This window comes from Meriones unguiculatus, chromosome 9 (assembly GCF_030254825.1).
Source record: "Meriones unguiculatus strain TT.TT164.6M chromosome 9, Bangor_MerUng_6.1, whole genome shotgun sequence".
NCBI lineage: Eukaryota > Metazoa > Chordata > Mammalia > Rodentia > Muridae > Meriones > Meriones unguiculatus.
The window spans coordinates 51,936,132-51,953,898 of record NC_083357.1 but is presented as its reverse complement, the minus strand read 5'-3'; the positions used below and the strand labels follow the sequence as shown (position 1 = coordinate 51,953,898).

General features: G+C 47.5%; 3 protein-coding genes across 6 annotated transcripts in view; 1 reads left to right on the top strand and 2 right to left on the bottom strand.

Annotated features, from left to right (window-relative positions):
• The window catches only part of Acin1 (apoptotic chromatin condensation inducer 1), a 46,719-nt gene extending 41,986 nt beyond the window's left edge, over positions 1-4,733 (bottom strand). For both annotated transcript variants that reach the window (XM_021639620.2, XM_060391203.1), the window contains exons 1-2: positions 4,554-4,733; positions 3,087-3,152 (exon numbers count right to left, since the gene is read on the bottom strand). In XM_021639620.2, the coding sequence (XP_021495295.1) occupies positions 3,087-3,152; positions 4,554-4,733 (246 nt within the window). The remainder of the gene's footprint in view (positions 1-3,086; positions 3,153-4,553) is intronic.
• Positions 4,601-9,229, top strand: C9H14orf119 (chromosome 9 C14orf119 homolog). 3 transcript variants are annotated; one of them, XM_021639626.2, is made up of 2 exons: positions 4,601-4,738; positions 8,032-9,229. In XM_021639626.2, the coding sequence occupies exon 2, from the start codon at positions 8,033-8,035 to the stop codon at positions 8,459-8,461; it is 429 nt and encodes a 142-aa protein (XP_021495301.1). In that variant the 5' UTR covers positions 4,601-4,738; position 8,032; the 3' UTR covers positions 8,462-9,229. The 3 variants fall into 3 exon arrangements, with proteins under 3 accessions (XP_021495301.1, XP_021495300.1, XP_060247191.1); XM_021639625.2 differs by lacking the exon at positions 4,601-4,738 and adding an exon at positions 5,044-5,201; XM_060391208.1 differs by lacking the exon at positions 4,601-4,738 and adding an exon at positions 6,964-7,257.
• A 5-nt stretch (positions 9,230-9,234) lies between these two features.
• Positions 9,235-15,259, bottom strand: Cirop (ciliated left-right organizer metallopeptidase). The gene is given in 14 exon segments (XM_060391207.1): positions 9,235-9,755; positions 10,405-10,592; positions 10,725-10,954; positions 11,549-11,815; positions 11,901-11,997; positions 12,076-12,145; positions 12,642-12,813; positions 12,894-13,039; positions 13,169-13,253; positions 13,434-13,559; positions 14,015-14,158; positions 14,571-14,622; positions 14,738-14,831; positions 14,939-15,259. Coding segments are annotated over 14 exon segments (2,130 nt in total). The 5' UTR covers positions 15,234-15,259; the 3' UTR covers positions 9,235-9,591.
• Positions 15,260-17,767: the final 2,508 nt, after the last annotated feature.

Here is a 17,767-nt window from a genome sequence, read left to right as displayed (position 1 = left end):
AACTCCAGTTCCAGGGGTCTGACCCTCTCTTCTGACCTCTATAGGAACCACGCATGGACATAGTGCACATGCATACATGTAGGAAAAACACTCGTACAAACAAATTAAATCTCAAAACAAAATTTTAAAAATAAAGTAAGGGGGCTGGAGAGGTGGCTCAGCAGTTAAGAGCACTGTCTGTTCTTCCAGAGGTCCTGAGTTCAATTCCTGGCAACCACATGGTGCCTCACAACCATCTATAATGAGATCTGGTGCCCTCTTCTGGGGTGAAGGTGTACATGCAGACAGAATACAGTATACATAATAAATAACTTTAAAAAAATAAAGGGTCAGGCTTGGTGACCCACACCTGTAATCTCAGCACTGGGGGAGGCAGAGGCAGGCGGATCTCTTTGAGTTCAAGGACAAACTGGTTTACAAAGTAAGTCCAGGACAGCCAGAGAAACCCTGTCTTAAAAAACAAATAAACATATATGTAAATCTGAGAAGAAACAAGTACTAGTTTCTCTAAAAGATCAAACTCCACCACCCCAGGAGAATGTTTTGTCATGTATCTCAAAAGTCAAATACAGGTCTGGAGAGATGGCTCGGTGGATAAGAGCACTGGCTGGTCTCAGAGAGAACCTGGGTTTGAGTCCTAGTGCATGGTGGCTCACAACCACCTGTTAACTGCAGTTCCAGGTATCCAGTGCTTGCTGAGGGCAAAGGCATGAACATGGCGCACAAACACAAATGCAGGTATTAGCACTCACAGGCACAAAATAAACATAAATAGAGACATACAGTATTAAACAGATGACATCAAGAGACCAAGGAAAAGAACATACATTCAATACTTGAGAGATTCGTAACTCCACTTCCATTAAAAAATAAAATGACCCACAGAATGGGGAGAGTATATGGCTCATGCCTGCAATCACAAGACCAGAGACGCTGAGGCTAGGGAACAGCCTGGGCTACAGAGTAAGTCCCTGCCTCAAAAACTCCAAACCCACCAAGCAACCATCCACTTTGCTTTCTTTGAGTAAAAAGAAACCTTTGGCATGCCAGGAGTTGTAGCCCATGCCTTTAATCCCAGCACTAGGGTGGCAGAGGCAGGAATTCCAGGGCAGCCAGGGCTATGTAGAAATACCTGTTTTAGAAATAATATATAAAAAAAATTTTTTTTTAAAAAAAAGCAAGCAAGCCCAGGCTTAATCCTTTTTCCCATTCCATAACATGCCATAACTGTCTTCCAGTTTTCTCTTCAGAAGCCCTCCTTGAGTCCTTACATGTCTACAGACTCCCCAAACAGCAACTCAATCTACTATGTCCCATGTTTTCTGTCATCTTCTATTAGTAAATAATTTTCACTTACTATAAAGGGTCTCTCAGTATTCAATGGACACTGAGGAAGTGTGCTTTCTAAGTATGAGAAAACAAGTACATTTGCTGCAAAACCCTTTTAATACAAGTAAGGCTTCAAAGTCTAAAATCCAATGATCCAAAACACAATTGTGAATTGACTATATTTTAAGTAGTTTCTTGTTATAAATTTTTAAAAGATTTATTTACTTTTATTATTTTACATACATGAGTGTTTTACTGCACAGATGTGCACCACATGCGTGCTTGTGTCCAAAGCCAGAAAAGGACTTGGGATGCCCTGGAAGTGGAGTTATGGATGTCTGGGAGCCACCATCTTGGTGCTGAGAATGGAACTTGGCTCCTCTATAAAGCAAAACAAGTACTCCTAACTACTGAGCCACTTTTTCAGCTTCGGCTAGGGGTGTGTGTATACATGTATCTGTGGGTGTATGCATGTGTTTGTGTGCTCAGTCATGTCCTTGAAAGTCAGAATAGGGTGTTGGATTCCTTGGAACTGGAGATGTTTGTGAGTCCCCTAATGTAGGTGCTGGGGTCTGAGCTCCAGTTTGAAATACTAAGCAACTGGCACTCTTAACTACTGAGCTATCTCTCCAGCCCCTTAGGAAGATGAATATTAACTTCAGCTAGCTGACTAGATTATGGGACTTACAGCTTACTGAGGTATTAACAAGGGAAGAAGAAAGCTCATTTTCTACAGTATTCTGGGACCTCATCTAGTCCTGGGCCCATATAACAATGCATTTTCCTTTAAGTGTGTGACACATTAAATGAAGGGTCTTTTTTTTTTTTTTTGGAGACACGGTTTGTCTGTGTAGCCTTGGCTATCCTGGAATTCACTCCGTAGACCAGGCTGTCCTTGAACTCACAGAGAGTCACCTTCTTCTGCTTCTCAAGTGCTGGGACAAAAGAGGTACACCACCATTGCCCAGCAAATGAAGGGATTTAAAAGCTGAAAAGCACCCCAAGAGATGATATGGTCTAGAAATTTATACACACAGACGTATTCTTTTATTTTTTTGTTTGTTTGTTTGTTTTTTTGAGACAGTATGTCTTTGTGTAGCCTTTGGCTGTCCTGGACTCATTTGTAGACCAGACTAGCCTCAAACTCACGAAGATCCACCTGCCTGTGTCTCCCAGAGTGCTGGGATATAGGTATGGGCCACTGCAACAGGCTTATTTTTGTTTTAACTATAGAATAATGTCTTCAAAATTAAAACATATGTAGAAATGTGGGGGTTTGGAGCACAAGCCTGTTATACCAGCACTAGAGAAGATGGGAGGAAGGACTGCTCTGAGTCTGAAGACAGCATAGCTTACAGTGTAAGTTCTAAGCCATCATGGCTGTATGGAGAGACCCTGTCTCAATCCCACCAAACTAAAACTGCAGACAGCCAGACTTGGTGCATGCCCATAATCCCAGCATTCAGGGAGGCAGAGGCAGGTGGATCTCTGTGAGCTCAAGGCCAGCCTGGTCTCAAAAATAAATAAATAAATAAATAAAAATAAAAATAAATAAAACAGCAGAAACTCTTGAAAAATCACCCATACACATAAAAATAAGCCTTAAAATAAAAAAGACAGCAACTATTTGAGAACATGTTGTTAAAAATAATTTAAGAAAATACTGTTCTTGATAAACATGGAAGACATGACACTATGTTTTTGCATTTGTCATTTTTCTCCCAACAGCCCATTCTAGCTACAACCTTTTTTCTTACCTGTGAATTTGGCTGGAATGCAGCATGGGGTGTTGAGTGTTTCTGTAAATTTTCTAGCATTAGAGCCTGGTATAAGGAAGAGCAAAAATCAGAAGCCAGGCAGGGAAACAAACAAACAAAAAAGCCACCCAGATCTCTACCTCTCCACACAGCCCTTTCATTAAATGACTTAACTATACATTTATACTATATTCCTTTCACAAAGCCTAAAAGCTCTTGACTAATACTGTTCTCATTCATCTTCCTAAGACCCTTAAAGGTAGCCATGGTTACTGCTCCCTAATATACAGATGGAAAGTGCAGGCACACAAAGAATCAGTGACCTGGCTATGTCATAAAAATCAGCAAAAGCGACAGAATCAGAACTAGAATCTCTATATTGCCTGCAGTTTTGACTAGGAGCCACTTCCAAATCTGGTAATCCAGGCAAGAAACACTCCAAATACTTCAAGTTTTAAATGACACGACACCAGCATGAGGCTGCTAATTTGGATTTGCCTATTACTTGGGTTAGTTTTTCAGAACTAAAACTACTTTAAGTGAATTTGCACAATTTCCAGCACAGTGACACCCAGACAAATGTATTAAAATTTCAAAGAGAAACTGACCACAGACCTTGTAACCTGTGGTCTGACCTAATCCACACCCACCCACAAACTGTCAGCTTCGGGATAAGCAACGGTCTGTCAACTCAAACCCCGAACTAACCTACTCCCCTTCTGTATTGTCAGCCACGTACCCTAATGAACTCTTCACTAGTTCATTTCGCCTTCCCTCCATTTACACCAAACCAATACACGATACGTATAACCTCACGGCAAGATCATTTTCACCTACTCAAACCGATACGAAATCCCCAGCCTAAAGGAATCTGTCTCACCTCTCGAACCAAGATTCACCAAATTCTTAATTCAGACCGCTTCTCGATTCCCTATAAATTAGACACCCGTCTCTCACCAAGTCCTCCTATCAAGGTTTCCCTTCATCTGAGGTCCTAATCTAGTCAGGCGGACATTTTTATCCTATCCCAAGTGTATTTTTGCAGACAGAGACGCCAACCCCATCCGCCCAACTGTACCCCTAACTCGGACCAAGCCCTGCTCGCCCCCTTAAGGCCAGCCACACCGGTGGTTGTAGAGGGATTTAACTCCTTCTGCAGCGCATGCGCCGAAAACACAGACACAAACAAGGAGGGGGTGGGGGAAGAAGGAAGGAGCTTAAGACACTCCGGGAGAGTAGCGCGCACCCTCCCATTTTGGGCTCGCGCCGCTGCCGTTAAGGCGGGAACCGGCGTTATTTTTACTCCAGCGCAAGCCACACCAACCACCGTGCGCGCGGATCTGCAGGCTCGCGCTGGCGGCCTGAGAGAGCTCGCGCCGAACCCGGACACTGCGCCTGCGCCGCGGCGGAGACTCGTCTCTACCGGGTCCGCTCCCTTCCGACACCTCGGCAACACTGACTTCTCACCCCTTTGAGCCGCTTGACCAGGGCACTCTTCTGCCCGCTCTTGGCTAGGCCTCGCTGCTCAAGTGCGGCCTTCAGGTCGGTCACCCGCAGAGCCTGAAGAGGCTTCCCGTCCAGAGTCACCTCCTCCAGCTCCGCCATCTTGCGTGAGGTACTCGGGTCCGTCCCGACGGCTTCGGGCATCTTCGGTAATTTCCGCCAACGCCCTTCGAACGTACCGAATTGGCCCCACCCACTGCCATAGTCTACCCCTCTATTACTGCTCAGAATTCCCCGGGTTCCTCCGGAACTGTTCGGTCGTTTCCGTCTTCACATCGGTACCAATCGGCTCTTTCCATTTACCCAGCTGTCGACCCCTCCCATTTTGCTTTCGGGCTCGTTTGTTTTCGTCTTGCCGAGGCTTTGACTCGAGTTCATTCGGAAGCCCTCGAATCTGGCTTACCCATAATCGGATGTAGTCGGCTATCTCCGGGCCTTGGGCTGAGGCGCTGGGGCACTTGGGTGTTTGGGGGGCTGGTTCCGGACCGGAAGTGCGTGGGTTACTGGGTTGGCTCTGCTTAGGGTTTTCAGGAAACATGGAAGAGACTAGGGGAGTTGGAGCTGAAGGACTCTTGTGATCAGTGGGCGCCCTCCGAGGGAAAAAAAAGGGAGGTAAGAGGAAAAGAAGTTTCTTCTAGGCCAGATTAGATTTGGCTGCAGGTTTCCTTTTGGGGAGCCGTTCTCTGCTCCCGTGGCGAAACCTCTGTGGTCCCTCGTTCTCTACATCCCAGCAACTCGGTCTAAGGAATACTTTTGTTTTGTGGGGCTAAGAAACAAGAGACCTGCGGTTTCCAAACGTGGGAAAAAGTAGCATCGTGGTTTTTATCCCGGACAGTGAATTTATTAATAAATTTAAGTTTACCGTGGAAGCAATGTGACAAGACCCTAAGGGGGGAAAAAATTCCTTTCCCTGAAAAAGAAGTTTTAGGATGAACTTCTCCCTCTGGGGCCACTTTGAAGGTGGCAGTTGATGTTGAACTGATGTTTAGGCATTCCTATCTTTGTCGACACAAATCTTCCAGCTTAGAGCAGAAGGAACAGAAATAGTGACGTAAGTCATAGAGTGTTGAAGGTTTTCCTTGTTAGAGGTACAAACTTTATTTTGGAATTAGTTGGCCGACACTTGCATCCATGATGCAAAGTCAGTGGCACTTACAGGTATAAACCATTAAGGAAAACCGTTTAGAGACATAGCCGTCAGTATCACACTTCAGGCTACCTAAGTCAAGAAAGCAAAGGAGCCTTTTTCAGAATTTTGGTAGTGTGGCTTATTCGAGGCAAGGCCTTTACTTTACTTACTGTGGTGTTGTACAGAATTTCATTTCAGAGGCTGCGCACACATTGCGCAGAAGGCTCTTGTATTGTGTTCCCCCCACACACACTGTTGATAACTATAGAATAATTATCCATAGCCTTTAGATTGGAACCAGTTGCTTGTACCAAAGTTTAAAAAAACTGTACACTTTGGTTCTTGAGAGGATAAACATGAACCCAACCTGAAACAGAAGTAGAAGAGATGGAGCAAGCAAGTAGTGTGTTTTCTGTTTAGTTTTGTGATTAGTTCTTAACTGTGGTATTCAGGCTGGCCTCAGTTGCTTTTTTTTATTATTATTTGTTTGGTTTGTTTTGATTTGGTTTGGTTTTTCAAGATAGGGTTTCTTGTATTGTTTTGTTTTGTTTTTGCTTGTTCTGTTTTGTTTTTGTTTTTTCGAGACAGGGTTTCTTGTGTAGCCCTGGTTGTCCTAAAGATCTGTAAAGCAGTCTGCTCTCAAACTCAAATATCTGCCTGTGTGTGCCTCCTGAGTGCTGGGATTAAGGGCATGTGCCACCACCACCCAACTTGCTTTTGTTATTGTTGATTGTGTGAGTGTGCGTGTGCGTGTGCGTGTGCGCGCGCGCGCGGGCGGGCATGTGCATGTTTCACAGAGTCTGTAGGCAGTAATCTGGAAATGAAGCTACAGGTGGTTTCAAGTCACCTGGTGTGCTCTGGGAGAGCAGGAAGTGAGTTTAAATGCGGAGGAGTCTTCTTCCTAGCCCCTCAACTGGTTGTTTTTTTAAGATAATTTATAAAGAGTGGCTGGGGATATAGTTCATTCGTTAGAGTACTTGTTTTGTCAGCCAGAAGCCCTGGTTCTATCCAAGACTTGAAGTAACCTGTAAAAACGATTACTCTCCTCTTGACCCAGAAACCTTTGCCCCCAAGTCATTCAAACCAAGAGGTTCCAGCGTCTCTGTCTACTTTAGGACACCTATGATATTGCCCAGGCCATCAGGTCTATATGTACCTAAAAGCCACGACGTATTGGAGAGGTGTCCCTTTAAAGAAATCATGAGTGATCTTTTTTTTTTTTTTTTGGCAGAGTTACAGAGTTGGTTCGTGGTGCCAACAACAAACAGTAGGTGTAGACATATGATTGGTGGCTCAGAAAAGTTCTGGAGTTTTGCTACACATGCTTGAAAGTGCTGAACTTAGATGTTTTAGTATAGATTCTGTGGCCATTGACAACATCCAGAGCAAAATAACTCAAAAGTACAGTCAGATTAGCGCATATGTGAGCTTGCCTGCCACATTGAAATATCCTCACAGCAAAGAAACTGCTCCTAAGCCAGAATTGGGCTACAAAGAAGACGAAACATCCCGGAAGAACTGCTGCAACAGAAACTTCCAGTGTGTAAATACATTTATCATCAGAGAAAATGCAAATGAAAGTTGATGAGCTAGAACAAAGACAGGAAGGGACAGGGGTTGGGTAGGTTTTCTTGACCCAGAGTCTCAAGTAGTTCTGACTTTCCCGGAACTCCCATCTCCCAATGTAACTGAGGCTGATTCTTGAACTTGTGATCCTCCTGCCTCCACCATGTCTGCCATATGTGCAGTCATGCCTGGCATTTGTTGGGTGGTTGTTGTTGTTGTTTGTTTTCTTCCGTTTTTGAGATGTGGCCTGTCTTGGTAGGTTAGACTGACTTGGAACTTAATGTGTTCAAGTTACTAGTCCACGCTGGCCTTTAATTTTTTTTTTTTTTTTTTTTTTTTTGGCCCTTAATTCTTGACCGTCTGTCATCCATCTCAGCTTTCTCAATGGTGGGATTATAGGTGTCAGCCGCCACACCTGGCTTAAGTCAGTGGCACTGAAAAGGAAATAAGCAAATACCAAGTGAGGTTATTCTTGAGTGATTTCCCAAGGTAATCTAGGCTCTTGTTAAATGTTGTGTGTCTAAGTGCATTTGTAGCCCCAATATTCAAGAAGCTGAGATGAGGGGATCAAATCCCTGGCCAGTCTGGGGCTACACATGTATAGTGAAATCCAGCCATAAGAAAGGGTCCTGTTGTTTTCCTATGGGTTGAGTTGGTGGCTGATTGGGTGCAGTGGGGTTTGTTGCTTAGGTTGTGTTTTGGTTGCTCTCCGCCAAGAGTGTGTTAATAGAGCTTTCTCTCTTTCAGGATGCCACTGGAATCGTCTTCCTCGTCAGTGCCGCCATCCTTGCCTTCTGTGTTACCTTCAGTGCCAGATGACATTGCCAGCTCGTCCCCTCCTCCAATGTCTTACATCACTTCCCAGGAGATGAAGTGTATTCTTCACTGGTTTGCCAGTTGGTCAGGTCCCCAGCGGGAACGTTTTCTACAAGACCTGGTGGCCAAGGCAGTGCCAGGAAAGCTACAGCCACTGCTGGATAGTCTGGAGCAGCTCAGTGTCTCTGGGGCAAATCGACCCCCTTGTATCTTTGAGTGTCAGCTACGTCTTTGGGATCAGTGGTTTCGAGGTTGGGCCGAGCAGGAGCGCAATGAGTTTGTCAGGCAGCTGGAAGTCAGTGAGCCAGATTTCGTGGCAAAATTTTACCAAGCAGTGGCTGCTACTGCTGGTAAAGACTGACAGGCATTCAGATTAAGAAGACAATGTGGTCAAGCCAAGGCTGTAACTGCAGTGAAGACGCAGTGCAAGCGTGTCACTTGAAGATTTGCCTGGACTGCCGGCCAGTGGGCAGTACTGCATCTTCTTATTCCAGTACCCACGAGGCAGGGGCAGCCTGGTCTACATAGTGACCCAGTGCTACAAAGTGAGACCCTGCCTTGAAAAAGAAAGGGCTCATGCCTGAAGTTCATGGTGAGGGCCAGCACTGTTTCTAACGTAGCATGTCACCTGGATTCTGTAGATGTGATCCATTTAAGCAAACCTGATTATGTCAGGCACCTGCTTTATTTACAGGAGATACCTAAATCTCAAGAATGGTTGCTTTTGTTACTGTAACCAAAAAGAACCTCTATCTTGTAACTCAAGCCTACTGCTGGCCCAGATGTGACTAGTTTACCACATTTCCCTAACTCTAGCATAATTATGTGACTTCCCAACTGTTGGATGATTTGATAAAATTAAGTGGTTTAATAAAATTAAGAAAAATCAAGAGAAGGAAATAATTACTTAATCCATCACATTGTCTGACTCTTAAGAGCAATGGAAATTAGTAAAAGTATCAAATAGGAGCCGCCTTTTCCAAAGCATGTGTGATATCCTTGGGGCTGGTGGCAAACCTTCCTGTTCTGTTGGTCTACAGCAGTCTAGAAATCAGCGGCACTTCGCAAGTTAAACTGTTGGTCTTGCGGGGAGAGTATCAAAATAAAGACCACATTTTGTACATGGCAAGGCGATTGTAAAGTTGTTTATTCTAGCAGAGAGGCCTTCTGAAGAAAGTACAGCCGGAGTTAAAATAAGTAGATTTTCCCATCCAGTAGTCTTTTATTTATCCCTACGTGTGTGTACCATGTGCATGCCAGCGCCCATGCAGGTCAGAAAAGGGTACTGGATCCCCTGGAACTAGAGTTACAGAAAGTTATAAGCCACACAGTGTGGGTGCTTGGAATTTAGTGTGGGTCTTCCACAAGAGCCAACAAATGACTTTACCACTGAGCCATCTCGCTGGCTGGTATCTAGTAGTCACATTCTGGGGGCTGTCACACCTGCCTTATTCTAATCAGATGTCTTGTGCCTTGTAGCTCTCGTGGTGGTTACGTGGTAGATGGTCCCACTTGGAGTACAGCTCGTTTTTGATAGGCCAAAGTTCCCAATGCACCCACCAGAATTAACAGCAGTAGACAAAATCCAGTGGCCAGAAGCAGGGCAGTCATGGAGGGCTGATGGTTCAAGGAAGTCAGCAGCCGGGGAACATGGACTGTGCTGTTGGGCCTATAGTAGTGTGCACGGTTATGGGATTGAATCAAGCACTAGGGCAAACAAGCCAGTATAAAAGCAAACGTAGAACCCAAAAATGTAGGGCTGAGAGCAAGACTCCAGCAGCTTCAAGTACCAAAAGAAAACCTAATGCACTGAGGACTAGCGTATGTGAAGAGACTGTTTTGGTAGTGAGGTCCCTGAATACTGTTGAATAGAGGTGTGACAGCACACTTGGGTATGACCCCAGAACTCCTGCAGCAGGAGGATTAGAAGTTTAAGATTATCCTCAGCTGTATAGTAAATTTAAGGTCAGCCTGGTGGAAAATGAGACCGTGCCTCAAAAAAACAACAAAAACAAAACCTGGGGAAGAGGCTAGCCTGGTCTACAAAGTAAGTGTTAGGTTAGCCAGGGCTACATAGTGAAACCCTGTGTCAAACCTCCCTTGCCCTCAAACAAAAAACCAAGACAACTAAAATTCCTGAGTTTTAGGGTTGGGCCTCTATTTGATGGACCCAAAGTGATGTTGGACATCTGTTTAGTGAGATACATAATCGTGTGTACACACAGAATAATGTACACACAAATGCATGCTTGACATTTCAAAGGTCTGGACAGCAGAGATTCAAAGCTTAACTGTTCGGGGCACAATCTTACTTGCTGTATTCCATGGTAAAGATGGCTTCTCCTTGGTGCACTTGGAGGGGTTTTTCCTGAAGAGTCCGGGTCAGCATCCTGTACAGCATAGCAATAGAAGGCCCTCGGCAGCCAGGAGACTTCCACATAACGACAGTGAACACCGAGCCTGTGGTGATGTATGGGCTGTGGAAATAACACCTGAACAGACATTGAGATCTCTTAACAGAGGAGGAGGAGTGCCCGAGGGACAGCATCTAAAAAAGGGTAGGTGTCAGCGTGTGGAACAAAGTCGGTGGCCCATTGTCTTCACAGGCGGAACCTTCCCTTTACCTGCTAGTGCCACATCTTGTCACCAGAGCCTGCAAGACTACCTCAGCCAGCTCTTCTCTCTGTTCTTTCCCCAGAGAGTGTCCTGGGGTCCCAGTTAATCTTAAAGACAGCTGGAATAGCAGGTCTCGGGTTGAAAAACTCCTGGGTGGAGAAGTGACAGCGCTGGCGCCCTCACGACCCAGACACAGCCGGCCTTGGGGACAGTAGAGAAGACCATGGTATCCAGGTATCTGCCAGAGAGTAGCAGGGTGTAAGCTACAGCCTCAGGTACTGGCTGAGCACTGCCTTCCAAGGAAAATGGCATATTCTACACCCAAGACATGGGCTGAGTAGGTACTTCAAGAAAGGATAGGTTGGCTAGAGGCTGAGGATGCAGCTTAGTGAGTGCAATGCCCAGGGTTGATTCCCAACACTACCATGTAAATGCATAGATAAAATAAGAAATTCTAATTAAAAAAAGCAGCGCACCTGACATCCCAGCACCCAGGAGGCAGAGGCAGGCGGAGCTCTTGAGTTCGCGGCCAGCCTGGTGTACAAAGTGAGTTCGGGATAGCCAAAACTACACAGAGAAACCCTGTCTCAAAAAATCAAAAACATAATTTTTTTTTTTTTTCCAAAAACAAGCTGAACATGAGGTTTGGTGGTTCATATCCGTAATCCCAGTTTACAAGAAGCTGAGGCAGCCTGGGTTAGCCTGGGCTATATATTTAGTTCTGGGCCAGCCTTAACTGTAGAGTAAGACTCTTGAGAAGCTAGACAGCAACACCAGTCAAGCGTGTCTCAGCTTTTCTGTCGGTGTGCTCCGACTACTCTTAAATTCTCACCTGAACAGCCTTTCCCGGAAGGCAGGGGGTCCATGGAGACCCCTCCACTCGCACCTCGTAAGCTCCCTGGTGGGTGCATTGGTGTAAATAGCAGCGGCCTGTGGGATCCTGGAGATCCGGAGTCCTCGGGGGTTGGCTGGTCTTGTCTTTGGAGAGCATTTGGGAGGTAAGGTTGGCAAGGAAGCAGCGGCTGTGCTTCCGGTAGATCTCCCCGTGGGGGTTCTCGGCTCTGACGAGGAGTCCATTTTCCTCCTTCCAGCATTCACTCTGAAGTGCAGGGGAAGTGGTGGAATAGCGGAATGCCCTGGAGCCCTACCCGGCCTATTCTTCCTTTATTCTGTGGTGTCCTCACCCCATTGGCTAAGGGTTTGTACATGCGGCAGCCTTCCAGCGTTGGGTCTGAGGAGCAGCTCCCCTTGTCCAGGTGCATGTAGTGACAGCCCAGCCCACTGTTGTGGAAGGGACAAGAGAGGGATGACACTTGATTCGCTGACAGTTGTATGGTTCCCTGCCCTCTCAACACACACCTGTGGGTGCAGAAGATGTCTGAGGATCCATTCCTGCACATGCTCACCAGGCCAAATTCTAGGCCAGCGCCTGCTTATACAATAAGAAAGCACTCTGGGCTGGAGAGATGGCTCAGTGGTTATATGGCAGCTCACAACTGTCTGTGACTCCAAGATCTGACACCCTCATACAGACATACATATAGGCAAAACACCAATACATACAAAATAAAAAGGTAAATAAAAAAATTTAAAGATCTAAATAAAAAAAAAAAAAAAAAGAAAAGAAAGGACTCAAAGATGAATGCCCAGGCTGGGCATAGTGGCACATGCCTTTGATCCTAGCCCTTTGGGGGTCAGAGCTAGGAGGAACTCTTGAATCTCAGGCCAGTCTGGTCTGCACAGTCAGTTCTAGGACAGCAGAGCTACATAGCCAGACCCCGTTTTGAAAACAAAAAGATGAAACTCCAGACATCCCTCAGCACCAGCTCTGCTCACAGTTTGAATTCCACCTTAGTAGCAAATAAACTCACTACCCACCAGTCTGATTTGGGCTGAGTGTCGTGCAGATGTTTCCGATTCCTTACCCCGGCCCCACAGTAGCTCCTCTGCAGCACTGTAGTTGACCTGATACCAGCCTGAATCTTCGAAGGCAGCGAGAGTCACCGGGTCAAGTCGAGTTCGGTGGGCACCATCGAACGTAGCCGTCATTATAGAGCCCTGAAGCAGCCTGGACTCCCAGTGTGATGACAGAGAACCCTGCTGGATAAGGCAGCAAATAGCTGGTTGCCACTGGATCACTCCCTCCTCCTCCCACCCGCCCAAGCAGCTCTTCTCACCTCTTCCTCCAAAGGAACGCCCAGCAAAGGCCCTGCTACGCCCAAGTGTTTGGCCAGGCTGTGGCTGACGGCTGGAGTACTGAGAAGCAGCTGTCCCCATTCATCTCGCCTGGTCACTTGTTTCCTTGCAGAACAATTCTCCCTAGCTGGCTTCAAAAAGGGAAGAAGGCAACATGAGGAGAGGAAAACTTGGAAGGGTGAAATAGGCTTGCAAGTTCGGGGTCTCCCTCTGGTTGACACCCTAGGACGGCCACTCCCTTATTCCTTCCGTTTACCACTGAGCCCTGAGGGGCAGTCCCGCCACATCTTGAAGAGGTGTCCAGAAAATCCCAGGGCATGTAAGAGTTCATGTAGGGTAGCCTAGGAACAAATGGCTGCCTAGTGAGGGGCCCAGTTCTGTAGCAGAACCTCAGAGCCCCTCCATACAACCAGCTCTTCCTACAGCTCAAGACCCCTCCTGTTCCGTCCCCAGTAGGTTCTTCCACTTCCCAAGAGAATGCCACCCCCATCCCCGTCCCCCGTCTATCATGCAGCAGTCACCATGACAATGTCACCATGGCTGAGGCTGGGAATGGTGAGATGTTGGGCACAGTAGACAATGGTACCAGCGAGGGGCCTGTCTTCTGAGTCCAGCTGGCAGCAGGCAGCGTAGGCTAGGACAGAGGGCTGCAACCAGTGAGGAGAAGGTAGAAATGAGGAAAGTGAGCTAATACAGGTAGAGGGAACCTTCCTGGAGAAAGAGGAAGCAGGGTCTCTGTGGAGTTGTGCTGGGGTGGCACCCATGGGCAGCTGGAAGGTTCTTAGCCCCTATACGATTCAAGCTTCATCAGAACACTCCAAACTGCCCCCCAAAGAGGCACAACCTACTAAACCTCTTCTGTCTCCATACCCCTCCCTAACAAACTCTTAAGATTAAGAGCCACAGCCTGGCGTGGTGGTGCACACTTGTAATCCCAGCACTCAGGGGAGGTAGAGGCAGGCGGATCTCTGAGAGTTCAGGGCCAGCCTGGTTGGTCTACAAAGTGAGTCCAGGACAGCCAGTGCTACACAGAGAAACCCTGTCTCAAAAAACAAAGGTTAAGAGTGACAAAGCAGGCAAAGGGATTGGCTTTGAACCTCACCTCTTTGTGACACTTGGAAGTGTGGGCAACCCTCACATACAGGAGAAAGTCAGTGTTCTGGATGCCAGGGCCATCTGGTTGGATTAGCTGGGGCACGCCGTGCTCTGGCCACAAGGAGTAACCACGCAGGTGGGCATCAGGCATCTGCCAGGGAATGGGCATAAGCTTAGCATGGATGGAAGCTGGATGCTGGAAGGAAGGAGAGGTCCTAAGACTGTCTCAGTGCCATCCTGGCAGCCAGTTAGCATTCGTTTTATAGCTGGGTATGTGTTACTCAGAGCACCTCACAGCACGTGCAAGGCCTGGGTCCACACCCAAGTTTAAAAAGAAAACAAAACAAAGTAGAGTCGTGCCTCTAGCTACCCAGGTCCCCGCTTCCACGCATTCTGGGGAGCCTGGGCGGAAAGGGACTATAGACTGTGCGTCGTTATGAAGAACAAGACGGGACAATTCCACACATATGATATCAGTTCCTTTTATGTGCTGAGGGTTTAGGGGAGCCTGAGCAGGTTAGAACCCTTCAGATCCATCCCTGTGGCTGGCGAGCTGCTCTCACCTTTGCCCCAAGGCAACTCTCTCCTTTGTACCCTGGGTTCAAGAGGCTGCACCTGTCAAAAACCGTGAAGAAGTGAGCTAGAGACCCTTCCAGGTGTCTCTGAAGGAGACATTAACAGAGCCAGAGACCCTTCCAGATGTCTCTGAAGGAGGCATTAACAGACTCACCTGTGGTAGCTGGGGCTATCCGGGTCTCCCCAGACGGCGCGGCAGTACTGTGTAGGGTCTCGACTCAGAAGCAGAGGTCCTTGGACTGGGAGGACTGAAGAGGACAGTTTCTTCACCTCCAAGTTCAGTTCCTTCCCTGCGGTGGACACTTCCTCTTACACCTCTGCCCCTCAGCCTGCTAGTTCCTGTCTCCTCACTTACCTGCTAGGATACCTTGAATTCTTCCAGCAGCCTCTCTCACGGCAGCCAGGGCTCGAGATTCCCCTCTCATGTCATCCCCCTCAGGGTCCCAAGTTTTACTGGACGCGGGATCTCTTATATAGTAAGTTTGGATCCTGATGGGTTGAGGCTCACGGGAGCCAGAGAGAGGAAGGACTGAGGATCGGAAGTGTGCAGGCATTTGGGAGAAAGAAGGCCTGAGAAGGTGCACGGACTTCTGGGTCTCCTCATGCAGACATCTGCTCATGGCCACCCCAAGGAGAAGTAGAAGGCGCATTTTCCCTCCGCCTCCGAGAAGCCTTCCCTAGATCCCGTCCGCCGTGGCCAGCTCTGTTATTTCTGCCCTTTCCCTCTGTAGTCTCTTTCCACAAGCCCCAGCACCACTCTGGCTTGTTGTTAGGAGATTTGAATGTTGTTGACTTAAATCTGCAGTTTCCTACCAGGAGGTCAGATATGACCCACAAAGGCTGAAGCCACCTCCTCTAGGGTGCCAGAGCTGGAGTTCTGGAGACAAGGAGCGTGATTCTGAGTCTCCAGTTTTTCCCAGAGAGGCGCTACCCCCCATTCCTGGCCCCCTGTCTGTCTCAGTAGGAAGCCTTAGAAACTCCCCCTGAACAACAACAAAAACGGTGGCAGCATGCTAGGTGAAGAATGTGAGGGGGCGGTGGGTTCTGTTTTTGTTTGGTTTTGCTGTTGTCCAGGAATGCCCGCCTGTCTCCTTGGAGGTGAGCCAACAGGGCCTCAACCTCACTGGGCCAGCCTTTAACTAAGCTGTGAGACGGTTGGGAACGTTCTGCCCACTGGGCAGTACTGTCATGTCAGCAGGTGCACAGCCAATGCGGTGGGGGTGGGGGAGCTGACTGATACCTCCTTTGGGAGGCGGTGGGATAGGACTGTGAGGCTTTTCAGGATCTGCTTACTGGCTCACAGGAGAGGGAAGATAAACTCTAAAGATGGGCATAACAGAAGGTCAAAGATACTCTGCGAGCACTGGAGAGCCTTTGTTTTCTCCGCTCCTACTGTGCTTTTCTGAGCTCTTTCCCCTGTTTGGACACCCTTCCTCCCCTGCCTGGCTAACTCCCGCCTTTCCTGTAGTTTCTGTGGGAACCCCTTCTTAACATCTGCAGCCCAAATTCCACACCCCTCAGAGGTGGAAGGGGACTCTCACAGGAGGTCTCCCACCCACCCCATGGCTTCTGACAAGACCTGCTTTCCTCTGAGCACTTACTGCCTCAGGCTCTGCCTGCTCTCTCAGACCCCCAGAAGAAGCCCACTTCCTGTCGGGTCTTCAGCGTGGGGATGACTACCTAGCTAGATTATTCTAAGGTCTTTTATCTCATTCTGTAGCTCAGGCCTTGAACTTGTGACCCTCTTGCCTTTGCTTCCCAAGTGCTGAGACTACAGCCACGCACCATCATGTCTCCTGTGCTTGTCGCCTATGTTAACACGGGATACCTAATTAATGACGGGGAAGGACTACCGTTTATTCTTGTTTGTTTCTTTTCCAAGACAGGGTTTCTCTGTGCAGCTCTGGCTGTCCTGGCACTTGCTTTGTAGACCAGGCTGGTCTCGAACTCACAGAGATCCGCCTGCCTCTCCCTCCTGAACCCTGGAGCACTAGGATCAAAGGTGTGCCCACCATCACAGTCAGGACTAGAGGTTAAAGAGGTTAAAGGGAACTGCTGGCTTCTCTTGAAAACAGACATATTTTTACATATGACAATGGAGGCAAGGGGAGCACTCTGGAGCCAAAGACACTCTGTCACTTTTAATTTGTGTCATTTTGACCAACCGCCATAGCCTTCCCATTTTAAGGAAGATTACCCTTGAAGCATTGTAGCAGTGAGGAGCAAGTGATTATCTGTAAAGCAGGAACAGTACCCAGGGCACGGGGAGACAGAGAGAGCTCAGTAGTTGTGAGCCCTGGCTGTTCTTCCAGAGGACTCAATTCGGTTCCCAACACCCATGTCAGGTTCAGGTGACTCACAACTATTTGTAACTCCAGCTCCAGGGGGATCCAAAGTCTTGGGCCTCCACTGGCATTCGTGTGTGCATGCCATTCCCCCCGCCAACAGATACATCAATAAAATTAATAAAAGCAAATTTTTGGAAAGGAAAAAGAGCAGTGCCCAGCTCATGATAACTACTAAGTCAAGAAAAGAATCTATATTATACAAATATATTATACAAATTAGGGCAAGATTCTGCTTTCATATTCACCAGGAGGGAAAAAATTACACACACACACACACACACACACACACACACACTGAAGCTAGAGAATTTAGAAATTTTAAAATTTATTAACAGGTAGACAAGTTTGAAGGGGACTCCTGTTCTTTCTCTAAGACAAATATAGCTTTCTCCAGGTGCCTGAAGATCATTTTCCCTGAAAAAGCAAAGCAAAACCAAGCATCCTCCCAAGAGTAAGTACTTTCCCTGCGAATTCAGTTAACCTGGCTCTCCAGGGTCCAAGACCTTCTTTGTGCCTACGCTTGTTCTTTGCTGCCCCCTGGTGGCCATGTCGAGGGAGGCGTGACCCTGCTGGAGTAGGGGGTGTCCCTAACCTTCACGTAGGGAGTGGGGGTAGGGGGTGTATGGTGGAACTTGACCCATACCAGCAGAAGAAGCCCAGGACGCTTTGTTTCTCCCCCACTGCATGTTCATAAGCAGATCCCATGACATCTTCCAGGTCTGACATAGGCTACCATAGGAAGTGACAGCTAACTAAAGCGTATTTCTTCAAGACCTGCTGTCAGCCCTGCACAGATGCAGGAAATGCCTGGAAGATACATTTTGCCCCCGCTCTGC